The sequence below is a fragment of the Haemaphysalis longicornis genome, unplaced genomic scaffold, assembly GCF_048455015.1.
Source record: "Haemaphysalis longicornis isolate Haplotype H1 unplaced genomic scaffold, Haemaphysalis longicornis Haplotype H1 scaffold_9, whole genome shotgun sequence".
NCBI classification, from domain to species: Eukaryota; Metazoa; Arthropoda; class Arachnida; order Ixodida; family Ixodidae; genus Haemaphysalis; species Haemaphysalis longicornis.
Window position 1 is genome coordinate 8,877,086 of NW_027526460.1, and position 15,868 is coordinate 8,892,953.

Consider the following 15,868-nt stretch of genomic DNA (forward strand, 5'->3'; position numbering starts at 1 on the left):
TTTTCAGCGCACGGACGTTTCGGTGCACGATGTTTCGGTGCGATCATTTCAGTGCACGGGATGTCCCAGGCATTAACTTAAAGCTTTAGCTTTAATATTTTAATTTCGATGACTTTACGTTCGAGAGTTGGGTTTGGGCCGCACTGCGCAGAAACGAAGGCTAAACCAAGGCGGAGCATCAGCGCGTAAATCCCGATTTCAATTTACACCGATTCTGATGAAACCTCGCAGCGTAGAGCTTTAATGACCTTCCAGACACTGAGATAGCTGTGTCCGACTAAGCTTCTAAACCGGCTGTTCCAGGCCTCGCAGTTGTTTGAGAGGTTTTAATCCAATTACTTGCACTAAATTTTTAATCGGTACTCAGCCCTACCATCCATCTATACATCCATCCATCTGTACGTAAATCGCCCACCCATCCATCCAGATTTTAGCCTCCACAGGAGTTAATTTCTGCCGCTGAATATTAAAGCATTCCATCTCTTTTTCAACCCTTTAGCTAAAACGCAAACGCACAAAAGCAAAGCCGCCAAAAAGTTCAGATCTGACTAACTTGAAGGGAAACACGTCGACTGGAGCATGGGACCATTTTTTCCTAGATAGTCACTGGGACCATTTTTTCCGGGACCATTTTTTCCGTTTCCGAAATAACCAGCATAGCGACGGAATTCATTTGGTGCTGAATATCGTGTTCACTCGACGAGGCTGTTGCCCGGCCGAGGTGAATGCTTTGTCCTCTGTTAGTCCATGCTTCCTAATTATCAATTAATCAATAATGTTGATCCATACGAAGTCGTTTCTTAAAACACACCGATTTATTTATACTTGAATTTAGCGGTTTACACTCGATCTATTCCCTGTGCTACTCCGGAAAAGCGGCAGACGCAATCATTTTCTTGAGGAGATCGTCAAACCTTCCTCTACTCTAATTTAAAGGAGTACTGACACGAAATTTCTCGCTTTCAGTTTTTATGCTGTAAAGAATACCTATTGGCCCAGTAATTACGAAAATCGAACCGAAAGCCGTCAGCCGCCAACACAGAATTAATTATAGCACGTTTATTGCAACCAATTTCAAATTAAGTCGCCGCGCGGGAAAATGGCCGTTCGAAGGCCATCCTGCAAGCGGGCCAGCCTTACGTCACGGTCTCACCCGTGACGTCAGGGACGTTTTTCTTTCCTCCATAGAGTTAATACTCTTTCCTCCATGCGCTCGCCGCATCGTCTGCTACGATTTCACATGGTCCGCGACTCGCCCGCGCAGTCGACATGTCGTCTGAATCGTCAGACTCGGATGAGTCAGTGCCACCCGACAGACAGAACAACTTTATTTGGCCAGGCGATTAGGCCGGCGATGTCTTCGCCGTCGTCCGTTTTTTAATATCACTGCGGCTCGAACCGGCGCAGTCCGTGATAGCAACAGCTTGTTGCCACTCTTCTAATCAATCTGATCACGAAAAAGGAGCTCCACATGCGAGAAAGTAAATGTTAGTGTGTTGAAAATTGTGCTAGGAGTTGTTATCAGCGCTGAATTTAAAAGTGGCGTTCAGATATTTGCCGCGATGGTAAGCCTACGCTGACCGGAAGCGGAGGTTCGGCGCTCCGACTGAGCACTGCCGGCACCACGGTGCGGCGAGCGGCCGAAAGATGGCGCCACCTGCGCGCTAGAATCAAAACAGGCCGCGGCAGATGTCTTGGTCGCCGATCGCTGGAACGGAAATTATTGCCAAAATAAAGCTTCATATGCTAAAAAGGGCATGATAGTGTGGTGAAAAGTTGTGTAAGGAATGGTCATTCGCAGTTGTACAGATACCAGCGATCAAATAGTCGCCAGTCTCGCCACGATACTAAGTTCCCAACACCCAAGGTGACCCGTGAAACCCCGAGCCCGCTGGCTTGGGCGACAGTTCTTGCGGCCGCCGGCGCGCACGAACTCAGTCCACGTTTAGCGCTGCATGTCGTCGCGTGGAAAATAATGCACTTGGCGCCGTCGTCGATTTGCTCGGACAGGCTTCCACGAGCAGTACTTCGCATACCGCGAGCTTGCCATAGCTCAACTTGGGCGTGCTCGGCGACGCGCACCGCCGCGTCGCCGCGGTGCCCGTCGACATCGCGCAGTTTTCGGCACCAGTGCAAGGGAATACCATGCGCCGGCCACGAACTGAAGAGCAAAGACGTCGAACACGCAACGTTTACAAGCATTGCTCACACAGCTACGCCCACGTCTCCTGCCCAAACGAATACCACCGACAACAGCAGCGCAGGATATCGTTTCCGGTTCTGAAAACGACTATATGACGTCACCCTGAGCCGGCCAGACACGCAGGCCAATGTTTCGTCACGCCGAAAGCGATTGCGCTAGTGCTGCCGATTTGTGGAAGCTCGCGGCCTGGACAATCAAAATCGATTTTAGATGTGATTCCGGCCTCGGATCGCTGCAAAAATTTCTGTGAGGCATCTGTACAAACTACTGAAGCCAATTATATCATTTTTTAGGTATCAAAATTTGGTGTCAGTACTCATTTAAAAGAAAAATAGGCACTGAAAAGAAAATGACGCGCCATGATATCGTCCCGGGAGAAGAAGAAAAATCCGGTATAGGAATATTTTCCCTTTCCCTTAACTGGTCCTTTTCGGTTCGTCTGGTTGATTTTATCCCGATATTCTTCGCGGAATTCCTGGCAATTGTCCTGGCGCTACGAAAGCTGGATGTATCAATTACATCTCCAATCATAATTTCTGATTCTTTTTCTGTATGCTTAGCCCTTTCTTCCCCTAAAGACACTCCTCTTCTGCGGACGTTTCGGTCACTCGTGCCACCTCACTTCACTGAAATTAACCTTCTTTGGGTTCCTGGTCATGCGGGGATCACATTCAACGAGACAGCCGACTCTCTAGCAAGGATAGCACTTTCAGGTCCTGTAGTAGACGTCGTAGAGCCGACACCATTAATAACAGCAGCTAGGTACCGTAGGATGCTGAAACTCCGAGAACAGCAAGAATCGGTTTTACTGTCGTTAAGTGAATTTAATCATCTTAAATTCTCATGGAAACCTGAATGGTGCCCTTCACACAACTTAGAGGTGGTTATCACAGCCTTACGTTGTCGAGTACCCCAGTTAAATAGGTACTTGCACAGGTCTCGTCTGGCGCCAACAGCTCTGTGCAGCTATTGCAACGAAGACGAGTCTGTCGAACACTACCTGTTGACATGCCGACGTTTTTCCCGACTGAGACGTCAGTCCCTGGAGGTGCCGCTTTGCAGTTTCGGGATATCACTAACAGGGCCGGCTATACTATCGTTCGGGGCATCCGAAACGGGGTTTTGCCGCCGGGATGTATGCTCTGCTCTCCTGCGCTACATTGAAAATTCTAAACGATTCTCTTTATGATTGAGATTGGTCATCCTCGCTTTAATTTTCCAGTTTTTTTTTTCTTCTCAAAACCAACTGATCTAAATTATCCTTCCTAGGCGTGTCGTGAATTGATAAGAGTACCATTCATTTTTACAATCCTCTGTTGTTTGGCCGATCCCCTGATTGGGTATGCGCCATTAATTATCAGGATCAACAACAACAACAACAACAATGATTCGGGGAAACTGGCATCGGAGCTTTTGGCACGCGGGGATTATGGAGCGGGGCTACTGCTTGTGGGGCATTTGAGACACGGGGCTAACGTCGCGGGGCAATCGTGATACACCCGAGAACAAGTCCCTGCCTGCATCAACTGTTGCATCTACCACATACGCCATACGAATCGGTGTCAGCGGCAGGGTTACCAACCGTCCCGGATTTTGCGAGACTGTCCCTACTTTTCATACAACACCCAGAGTCCCGCGCCGTCCCTGTCAGGACAGCTACATGTCCCGCATTTATTCTGGACCGTCCAGTTAGAAATTTTTATGTGATCCAACGCGCGCTCAACAAGGCGTGTCACGCTACGCAACACGAAATTTGCACGAATTTGTCCATGCAGAGCTGCAGGCAAAGCCGAACTTCCGCGTGAAGTGAGACAACTTTTATGAGTATAGATTCTCCTGCAACAGACCCGCCGCGGTGGCTCAGTGGCTAAGGCGTGGCGCTGCTGAGCACGAGGTCGCGTGTTCTATTCCCGGCCGCGGAGGCCGCTTATCTGATACAGGCTAAAAGCAAAAACGCCCGTGTGTACGAGATTTCGCGCACGTTAAAAATCCCCAGGCGGTCAAAATTAATCGGGAGCCCTCCACTACGGCGCGCCTCATCGCCTGCGTTGCGTCGGCGCGTTCAACCCTACAATCAATCAATCAATGCCTCCCTATAACAGGGTACGCTACCGCCCCCCCCCCCTTCCCCCCCCTCCCCCATCCCGACTTCCTTCGTTGAAGAGTTGGCAACCCTAGAGCCAACCCTCTAGGGTTGCGATCGACGGGTGCGATTTATGTACCCACTCGGTAAACAGCATGCATGTCACCATTACACGCACACAACTTTTTTTGGGCCATAATATATAATCTTCCAAATGATCACTAAATGTTGGCCAATGTCGCATGCAAACGTTTGTCACATCGCCAATGAAGAAACGACGGTTGAGCCTAGATTTCGCGCAGATTCATTTTATGAAATCATTCATCCGCAGTACCCCCCCCCCCCCCCTCACCCTCCCCTCCCTTTGCCTTTGAAAACAGCTCTAGCTTCGGACTGCACCACGGAGAAAAAAATCAGTGCCATTCCACTCTATGAAGGATGACCAGCGAAGCTGTGGTGCTTAATTTTACTGTTCTTAGTGGTTCATTGTAATATAATTTGTTTCCGGATAGTTCCGGTAAAGCAACAGTTACACAGCCGTTTTATGTTTTGTGTAGATAGCCGTGTACTGACAGTAAACAGGAATTCTGTAACGTTCACAACTTTCCTGCGAACTGGCGAACTGACTGAAACTCGGCGTAATGGCAGAGTCGTCTCAGCGGGTAATTGCCATATAATTTCTTTCGGGATACTTTCGATAATACAAGAAACGTTAGAGCCGTTTTCTGGAATCATAATCTCTCCGTAGATGACCATGCTTCACTGTACGACACGCTAATGTGGGAAAGCTAGCTTACAAAGACCTAGCCCACACCGAACCTCTTAAAGTAGGCTTCACCTCTGAACACATATGCATCGCTGGGAAGAAATCTTCCCAGGGGCAATATGAGCTGTTTTATATCTAAGTATGACGGCCCTAGGACCGTTTCTTATTTTCTTATGAATTTTTTTCTTTACTGAGAACCAGTTTTTCGGCGGCGGAGAAACCTGCTCCACGGAGAGCGTGACGCGATATACCAGCAGGTGCGTGTCAAGGTAAAGGTACGTGCGCACTAGCGGCGCCGTGCCGTGTCGCGCGCCGCTTGCCAACGTCGGCAGCCGCTGGAAGCCTGTTGTCGCCGAGAACGGCGCGTTTTCCTTGCCGCAGAGCAAATAGAATCAAGACCCAATTTTACCGCTCCGCAGAGCGCAGAGGCCAATGAGGGATGGCGGTTGTGACGACGCGCAGGTCAACGTTACTAATTTCGGTTGGCGTACCCGCAAATTTTCCCGCCATTTTTTCGCGGGGCTACCATGATTGCCAGACCAGTACTGCCCTCTGTTGATTAGCTGGCATCATCCATAAAGGCCGCGGATCTGTGAGCCCGCTCTGGTTACAAACCCCTGCGCGCTCGCCGCGCGGGCTCGGGCTTGAGCCCGGGTTTATTTTTTTGCTTCGTCCCCACGGGAGGTACTACAAACGTATGGGGCCCGTAAAGGCAGTCCGTAAAGGGGAGGGCAGTAATGTTCTGGTAACCATGGGGACGAAGCGAAAAAAACCCGGGTTCGAGCCCGAGCCCGCGGCGCGAGCGCGCAGGGGTTTGTATACCCAGAGCGGGCTCACAGATCCGCGGCCTTTACGGATGATGCGAGCTAATCAACAGAGGGCAGTCCTGGTCTGGCAACCATGGTAGCCCCGCAAAAAAAATGGCGGGAAGATTTGCGGGTACGCCAGCCGAAATGCTACCGAATATTCCAGTAACGTTGGCGCAGGTGACGTGTCGCGCCAACCTTTTTCCACCTCACCGCCACCCCCTCCGCAAGCACGATCGATCGATTGATTGATTTATTGATCGATTGATTGATTGATTGATTGATTGCGGGGTTTAACGCGCTGACTCTACACCGGCGATGAGGCGCCCCGTAGTAGAGGGCTCCGGATTAATTTTGACTAGCTGGGGATCTTTAACGTGCGCCGAAATCTCGCACACACGGCCGTTTTCGCTTTTCGCCTTCCGCGAGCGCGGGCCATCTCGGCGAGAATACATTTCACCTGAAAAAGCGGGGGAGATTTCGGTCAAGATCGCGCGCGCAGGACTGGTTAACCACGTGACCACCGCCACGGCAAGTTGGTGTGGCCTTCACCACGTGGCCTTCACCGGCAGCACGGCACCATGCCGCTCGCGGCCATCGGCAAGGCGTTACGGCAAGTTTGCCGCTAGTGTGCACGTAGCTTAAGGGCCAGCCCTGGAACAGCACCTCTGTTCAAAAAAAAAAAAAAAATGAATTGTTAAAAGACAAAGGGAGAACGAACGCGTAAGGAGGACAGTAGGGCAAAAGTGTGAGGAAAAGCAATGCCTAGGGTACCGCGCTACGAGATAACGAAATAACGCTGAGTAGCGCACCCTCAGGCGTTCGCCGATGATGCGATCACTTACTGAGACGAAGGAAGTGCTTCGTCTGCCGCTGCGGCTAAACGAGATGCCCAAGCAGAGGCTCAGCGCCGCCGATGCCAGAATCCGGAGATGCTCGCCGCCGAAGCATCAGCCAATTGATATGTGCCGTCGCCAGAAGACTGCAGTTCGTACTGCGCTCAAATTTCGCTTCTCAGCGAATCCTTTTATCTTGTTTTTACAGTGGAGCTGTTATAGGCTAACTCCACCGTTTTACTTTGTTTCTTTTGCGTGCATAAACTGCTTTATGATTGAAAAATAGAGCGCGACTTGGACTACGACAGTAAAGAAGGACGACGGGACAAGCGCTCACTTGCAACTAACATTTATTGAAGCATCGTCTCATATTTATACATGCATCATTAGGAGCATGCGCACTAGGGTACACTAAATGGAAGGCATCAAACGGAGGACACGATCAAAGTGAAGTTTTCAAAAACTCAAACTCGCTGGCACGCAAAACTTCACTTTGATAGCGTCCTCCGTTTGATGCCTTCCATTTAGTGTACCCTAATGCGCATGCTCCTAATGATGCATGCATAAATATGAGACGATGCTTCAATAAATGTCGGTTACAAGTGAGCGCTTGTCCCGTCGTCCTTCTTTACTGTCGTAGTCCAAGTCGTGCTCTATTTTTCAATCATGATGCACCAACTCGCCCAACAGCTTTGTTTAAGGGGGGACACTGGTCTTGAGGACCGAAAATTTGCCAAAAAATTAATTTTCTGTATTAATTTTCTTTGCAGTCTACAGGTCCCAAAGAATGTACCTGCAAAATATCATAACTGTATCATAAGTATTCACAAAGCTGTCGCCCTTTGAAGTCGCCTAAATGACCATTTTTGCCTATGTTTGCAAACTTCGTGCCCTGTTTTCTCAGAACCAATTTTTTTCCCACATGGTCAGCTGTCGGATACAATATCTTGGGATGTACTGGTTCGATTTCCACCATTTCGGCTGCATTCGAAAGCTTACGAACTGAACAGTGCAATAACACCACAAAAGTACAGAACTTCTTTTTGCTGGCACAAGATTTTATGCAATTCGTTTTACAAAAAAATTGTAAATTGATGACCTGACATTTGCGAATTTTACAGTGTTTGCAGAAACCATGCTAAAATTACTGCAGTGGTATAGTTGCACTCCCTGGTACTTCTAGAGCACAAAGGAATAAAAGCTATTTGAGTATTTCAGAGGTACATAATGAAAATATTGCCCGAAACGGTGTGACATAACATGTTGCACAACTCTAAACTTACACCCCATAGACGAAAACTGACTGCATATTTGTGCTCAGGATGTTGAAATACACTGAATGTGTAAATCTCAAGCACATAGGCACACCCTCCCATTCATCTCATGCAAAGTGGAATATGTTGTCTGCTGGTCATCATGCCGCAGAACGGCACTACTTCTCTTATCTAGTGTAACACCGGGGAAGCCACCACTTTTTTAAATCCCCAATTTATAAACTTTCTTCATTGTTGTTTTTTATACCCATTTTTGCAACGGGACCGGGTCTTTAATATGAAGCAATGCACAAGTCAGAACGTCAAGTGTGACAAAAAAGAAAAGTAAGGAAGGCAACCAGTGTTTAATGAACCATTCTTGGCGTACAGAATGAGCTCGGCAATAACAAGTGCACCTATAAGGTACAAACACAGGTAAGCAATGACGGTAGAAAACAGACATTTATAAAGTATAGATTATAACAGATCAGCCTCACATCAACCTACACGAGAAAAAAAATCTCCCAATTTGTGTATGGAGCACTGCAAGCAAATATTTGACGGTACTCAAACAGGCAGATAACATGTACTGTTACTGCACAATTCGGAGGGTGAGCAGGATAAAAAAAGAGAGAGGCCAGGCTGGCACACAGGGAAGGGCTCTTTCATTAAGATGACGCACCGTCCCACAAACCAACCGTCAATTCCTCCTGCCCCTTAGTTTGCCTAATTGATTTTTTCTCATGCTTGCTGCACTGAAAATCTGGCTCAGTGGGGCAAGGTTTCAATCAATGTAGATACTATCACTATCGTAACGCGACTTAGCGATATGTTGAAATATTGCGACAACATTAAAACTTGTAGCTCGCTCGACCAAGTGTGTAGTGAGGTGAGTATAAATATGATTCAGACTGTTTGCTGTCTCTGCTGTGACGATTTCCCAGAATATGGGTAGAAAAAAAAAACACACAAAAGGCTATGCCTGCCAATTTCGAAATATCAAAATGGGCCCTCAAAATAATAATGGCAAAGACAGCCACATAACTCTAATGTGTGTGAGTTTTATGAAATTAAATAAACACGACTTCATTGCTCGTGAAATTTATGGTTACTCTGAATTCAATAGCTTTCTCGCGTGTAATTGTGCTTGCGTGTTCACCCCGGTCCCAGTTTGATGAATAAACTGGCCAGTATGTATCCCTGTCGTTTTAACATCATATTACATTAATGCAAATGCAAAACCTGCATGCATAATCACCCAAGATATGCCTTCAAAATAAAAACTTAAAAAGTTGCCTAAATTTGAATAAAATATGAAAAGAACAAGAATGCTCAACCCTAGCTACAAGGCACGCCAAAGTGTAGGACAACCGATTAATTTATGCCGTCCAGGAATCTTTGGTATGCCGAAATATCGAGGCACCGGCCCTTCTGTCTTTCGCTTGCACCCATAACCAAGCTTCATCTTCCTGAGCAGAATGACGATCGACGCGACTGTTCATTACACGACAGCTATGTATCATCCACAGAGCATAGTTGCCCTGCTCAGGCGACACGTGACACGAAAACAAGTCCTCACAAGTTTGAGCTATGACCGGATTTTTTTTCTTTCAGTTCAAACCCATATAAAGCACCGTCATACGCTTTTCTTTTATTTTTTTAACATTGGCACAGCATGCCATGTCACGATTTCGACCGGTGCTGACTAATCCAGCCTGCATGCAGCATAGAATTTTTATTTCAGCACTTTGGGCATGCCTGTCATACTATACCTCCATTCGATCGTTGTCAAGGGACCTACCCTGTTCTCTCAGGAGAGGAAAGTCCCATTCAAAAATGGGGGAAAAAAAGTCTGTCTTTGAGGAGCTTGCAAACACTGATGGGCCGACACACCCTCAGTTCCCACCTCACCGCAGGGAAATCCAAAACCGATGCCACTGTTATGCCCATCCCCAACAGCGTTTCTTTTTTGCCCATTTTCTTCCCCAGCTGCTGGCAGGCTCCGCAAAAACAAGCACTCGGCTTTGGACAGACATGCACTGTGTAACCTCAACCATGAGCCAATTACACTGACGCAGCTCAGGCATATTCTCCGCAAAGTCCAAAATGGATATATTAGGCTGTCGCGATTATAATAACTTCACAACAGACTACGCATAATGAACTAATTCAGTGGTTCTCAAATGGGGCTCTGCGGACCCCAGGGGGTCCGCGATAGCATTTCAGGGGTCCGCGAAGCTTCCCGCCAAACGTTTCACCCGCCATTTTTCTCTCGATTTTGCCAGCATTTGATTGCAAAGCAAAAAGGTGGATCCGCCGGATTAAATGTGCATTTAGCTTCTCCGCGTGGCACATATTTTGACATCTGCATTTTGTCCAACACGCCAGCTATGAAAGACAAAGAAAAGAAACCCACAAAAGGCAGCATATAGGTGTCTAGAAGACTTACAGATTCAAGTACAAATTGTTTGACATTAAGGCACAGATCAACATACGCTCCATCGTGGGGTCCCCCATCACTATCGCAAGCCCAAAAGGGGTCCCCGGGGCAGTCATGGCTGAGAACCACTGAACTAATTAATGGCATCACAGAAAAGGTAATTTCCCCCTCACCCACTATGTCTTCAGTCACCACAAATATCCTCCCCCTCACCTAGCCTGGCTTGAAGCCACTATTCTCCGAATGCTACAACCAAACTCATAATCCCACCAAACCCTTTTTAACAAAATCTACCCTACCCAATACCACATGACCTGTGTCTACTGCCCGTTCCCTGGTGCCTCATAGCGCCTGGTATGGGGGTGCCAGTAATATCCGCTTTTATCACTTATCCCCAACCCTACCTACGGGCAGTGGGTGGACTGGATGTCCTGCTTGGACGTTGTGGCACAACTAGAAGTCACCGCTAGAGCCTGGGTGGCCAGCCAGGACCGGGGCACCCTACACAGGGCTGGTGCCCCTGCCATCTCCACCAACCTTGCTCGTTTTGAAAAGTTTACTTCTCTTCATTTTCAGTGTGCTATCTTATGTGCTGTTTCTTCATTGAATACCTACGAGCTCAGCAAACCGCACTGGCATGTAGCGTTAGCTCAGGCATCTGAGAGGGGCGATCGGCCCTCCCTTAGCTGTAGTACTTCCTTTTTGATCGACCCACCAGTTACCTTGGGTTCTTTTTTCTCCTCTTACAGCTTACAACTTTCCACTGGTTTTGCATGGTCACTTTCACTGGTTGCACAAAAAATGAACAGGCAGCACCAGTAACAATCTGACAGCAGCCTGAAAATGGCAGGCAAACTGGGTGCACCTGAAACAAAACACGCTAGGTGTTTCTTAGAAGGTTTCTTTGCACTTGTGCTTCAGCTTTGCATAACGGCAACCCCCCTCCCCCCCCCAACAGCTTCTACTGAATGTTGGCCTGAAGTGGCCTCCAGTATGCCATTAGACTAACTGTTACGTAGCATATTATACCATTGTATTTTAAATGTGTGTGCTGCTGTTTCACCTCACACGATGTTCACTAAATTTTGTTCAGATAAAAAAATGTCATTAAAAAATGTAATACTGTGTTGCAGCATTTTGCCAAGTATTGAAGAGAATGCTTCAGGGACAGGGCCGTAGCCAGATGGGGTGTTTTGGTATGAGAACAGTCCCCAAAATTTATGCATGCAGAAAAATGACATGTATTTTTTGAACGTCTGCTTTTTCTTTTTTCTTTATAATTTTCCTGGTGGCATATAGCACCCCCTAAATTTATTTCTGGCTATGCCACTGCACAGGGGAGACAAACTACCGAGCCTACAATGCAGCAAGACTTTGTTTTTCTTTTGTTTCCCCAAACAGTGCTGGCTCTGAAACAAAACCTAGTTAATGTGCACTTGCCAGGAACAGTATAAACAATTCAATTAACAAAGCAACATCACAGCAGCCTAAGTACGGGATTCAATAGAGCTGATTTTAATGCCAAACTAGGGCTTAACTGGGCTGGATTTCATGAGGACTCCTTGTGCTGACATATATTTTTTTTAAATGTACAAGTTTTCCTAATTTTTTTTCTATGCACACTACTTGCACAACAACCGCCGCGGTGGCTTAGTGGCTAAGGCGTTGTGCTGCTGAGCATGAGGTCGCGTGTTCGATTCCCGGCCGCGGCGGCCGCTTTTCTGATGGAGGCGAAAAGCAAACGCCCGTGTGTACAAGATTTCGGCGCACGTTAAAGATCCCCAGGTGGTCAAAATTAATCTGGAGCCCTCCACTACGGTGCGCCTCATTGCCTGCGTTGCGTCGGCGCGTTAAACCCTACAATCAATCAAATCAATCAATTTGCACAACAAAGCCCTACTCCCACAGCAAGGGGCACAGTGTAGTGTAGGTGTCTTTTTGAACTGGATATCTCGCACTCCCTTCAATTATCACGAACACTTTATGCTGGAACAGTGCAGCCCTTATCTCACTAAGAATTTACTAAAGCAAGCAGTGCTTTTACCGAAACCACCAGATTTCCACGCTGCCATTAATGAACTAGAAAGGCAGGGCCCCAACAGAGTTCACCTGCTTTATTTCTTGTACACGAGAGCCACGGAAGGTCCTCTAGGAAACCGGTGCACTGACGAAGCAAGGCGGCAGCCGGAAAGCAATAGTGCGCCCAGCAGGCATTTTCAGCAACCTTGATGGCTGAGCGACGAGGGAGGTCTGTGCGAAGACTTACGATCCAGCCTCCTGTTCCTGTCCCAGCGCTTCAAGGAACAGCCCCATCGGCGTCCGCTTCAGCCCAATGGTCTCAATCTTGTTGGTCAGCTTATTCTTGATGTTGCGCAGACGCATCGAAGCGTGGATGAACACCACTGCAATTGACAACGCGGCTCACTTAGGTGCACCCCCCACTGCCACTAGCAAGATTCCACTACAGTCGAACTTCGTTATAACATAGTAGCATCGGGGCAGCAAATTAGTTCGTTATAACCGCTACTCATTATAACAGTAGAGGTAAACATCGGCTATAACAAATCGACAATCTGGCTCCCGCAAAGATACTTGATACAAAAATGCATTTCTTGAGGCTTCGAACCCACTATACACAAGGTAACCCTCACCTGTCTCCTTGTTGCATTTCGAGCTCAATGAACCGGACCATGAATACGTGAAATTACAACAGAACAGGGTTCACTTGACAAAGCAGGACCGCATCCTTATTTATTTGATGAAGGGTGTGATCTTCGTCTGGTGGATACTCACAGCACTGAGCAGGATGAAGTTTTCCGCAGTGTCCACGAACAAAAAGACCTTTATACCTCTGCAGTTTAGGACTATGGGGGGGTTTTTCCTATTAGCTTCTCAGCCTCCTGGTCAACGTTTCTTCGTTATATCCGATATCGCGCAGCTCTCACAGTTTCAGTTTCGTTATAAAAGAATAAGTGTCTTTGAAATAAAGCGTGACCAACCAAAGTCTGTATTTAGTTCGCAGCAGCCGATAATTCGCTACATCAGTGTTCGTTATAACGAGGTTCAACTGTATAAAAACATTAACACCCCTTCCCAGAGTAACTAAATTCTACTAAACAATGCATCCCACTGTGCACTAAACCCTCGTTACCACCAAGTTTTGTTTGAAGTTTTGTCACCATTAAGTTTTGTTATGGCCTCTACTGCTGTGAATTGAGAGCAAATGATATCCACTTTCAATGAAGTATCACTTATAACGAGATCGGTTTCATGCACGTCAACCATTATTGTGCTAACTACAAGCTTGCACACAACACACGCACTTACACTGATTTCACTGCCATTTTTTTAAATACCCTGAAAAACGCGCTTCATTGGACATCGAATGTCAGATCAACAAAATTACAAGGCATGACAGATGTAAGAAGCAGAAGAGGCTGAGTTGCTACTCACGCGCTATGGGCAACAGAATGCCGAACAAGAACACGACGACAGAATTGAGGACATGGACGATGAAGTAGCCGCCTATAAATAGAACAGGCAATGGTGAGTACTTCGCAACCAAACAGCGCGCGGGTGCAGTGCAATCATGTGAAACTTAATTTGTCATACCCAACAAAATGACGAAGACGCTCAGGACCGGGTGATCCCTTTTGAACTGTGTCGCCGCCCTTCTGGAGTTTGTTATGTAATAGAACAGGGCAAATGCGACTGCCACAGCAAGCATTCCGCACAGCATTTTGGAAGGATGCAAGATTCTGCGGCAGAAAAAGAAAGGGAATTACGTTTGTTAGATCACCGTGTGCACTCAAAAGAGGACGAAAACTATCAATCGAAGGCTGGTTCAATACATATGTATTGGCGCCTTAACAGATCATGCCGGCATGACGCAACTAACCGTGCAGCACTGCAGCTGCAAGCGTTTGCAGCTCTTTTTCGGCCAACTGCGCGGTTGCTTCCACATGACATGCCACGCCGTGCACTTGGGACAGGAACGTTAACACAAGAACTTCTTTCATCTCTGGTTTCCGACTCGCATACAACGTTATAAGAGATGACTGGACACGGTGTATTGGCGCAGCGCTGTAAGTGCGCGAACGCAGCTGTTCACCGAGCGGCTATATTTAGGGTGGTGTCATCCATCTGCCAGTCGACTCACCCAACAGCGAGGAAGACTAGGATGGCAAGGACGAAGTAGTTGGACTGGTAGTAGAGCAGGTTGTTGATCACCCTGTTTCCCCATTTGTCCCAGTCCTTCACGTTGGGCAGCTGAAAGCGGGCGGACTCGAGAATAAAATCATCTAAGCTCCGAAGAGGAGCAGCCTCCACTTCGTTCGCCATTTTGCTTTCGGAAGGGGCACCGCCCGATGCGCCCCCGTTCAAGAAATTGCGGTTTCGCTTTCGGTTACGTTATCGTGCGCTACCAAACTTCCGTCCGAAAATGGCCGTCCTTGCGCAAGAAAGCTTACAAAAGTAACAGTTCAACGCATCAACGACAGCCCAGATTACCAACAGCGGGAATATACATTAAATACCACTGCAGAGAGCTGACCCAATTTTTAACTCAAATATCCCTTGACTCTTGTGCGTCGTGCGCAACACGTGGCCCACCAAATACCCTGCCACCTGTAACTTTTGCCCTGTTGCTGGAACCCTATACCACGTGGTATGGGAGCGCCAACGGAGTCCCACTCTAACCCCAAATATCAATCCTACATATGAGCAGTGGGTGGAGCAGCTGACCAGCTCCGAGCTCTCGGACCAGCGCCGACTGGTGGAACGGGCCCGGACGGCCAGCCAGCTCCAAGGCATCCTGGAATGAGGATGCCTCTCACTGGGTGGAGGCCCTAAGAACATCCTCCTGCTCATTACTAAAATAAATGTTTGGAGAAACTGCTGAGAACGTGTTCCCATCAGCAGGTTGAAACATGTAAGTGGATCAAATTCTACTTGTCTACCTGCAAAAAAAAAAAAAAAAAAAAAAGAACCCCCAATGGTCGATGCTCGCGCGATATTATTAAAAACAACGTTGGATTGGCCCATCCTAGTTATTCTCTGGATATATTTTAAGCTTGCAGCTTTTAATTATGCAAAGTTTCGCATACTAACATAAATGTATTTGTTAGGTTTTTATATTGAACTACACAATTTTTTATTCAATACCTTCCATGTATTTGATCACCGCGCCCGTTGTCCAAATAAAATGTCGTTTCAAATCGCGTGCCATCAGCCGCAAAGGGTTCGCACAACATCCGACAGATGGCGACGAGTGTACTGGCCAGTAGGAAGACGCAGTGAAACATCCCCCTCGCGAGGGGCACGATCAAATGCAGAGCATTTCTGGGGGCGCACGACGTTAAGTAGTTTGCGTTACGTTAATGTTGTTGCACTTGTGGCAACTGCTGACGAGAGAGCGCTCGTCAGCAGTAATTTGAATGAGTCAACGATATAAGGCGCGTTCATAGCGTCCCATTCTGTGAC

The 15,868-nt window shown here is 47.4% G+C and overlaps 1 protein-coding gene across 2 annotated transcripts in view; it reads right to left on the bottom strand.

Moving 5' to 3' along the window:
- The window catches only part of Jwa (PRA1 family protein Jwa), a 38,029-nt gene extending 23,270 nt beyond the window's left edge, over positions 1-14,759 (bottom strand). For both annotated transcript variants that reach the window (XM_077683556.1, XM_077683557.1), the window contains exons 1-4: positions 14,547-14,759; positions 14,000-14,145; positions 13,841-13,912; positions 12,654-12,789 (exon numbers count right to left, since the gene is read on the bottom strand). In XM_077683556.1, coding sequence (XP_077539682.1) covers positions 12,654-12,789; positions 13,841-13,912; positions 14,000-14,145; positions 14,547-14,728 — 536 coding nt within the window. In that variant the 5' untranslated portion in view covers positions 14,729-14,759. The remainder of the gene's footprint in view (positions 1-12,653; positions 12,790-13,840; positions 13,913-13,999; positions 14,146-14,546) is intronic.
- Between the last annotated feature and the right edge of the window lie 1,109 nt (positions 14,760-15,868).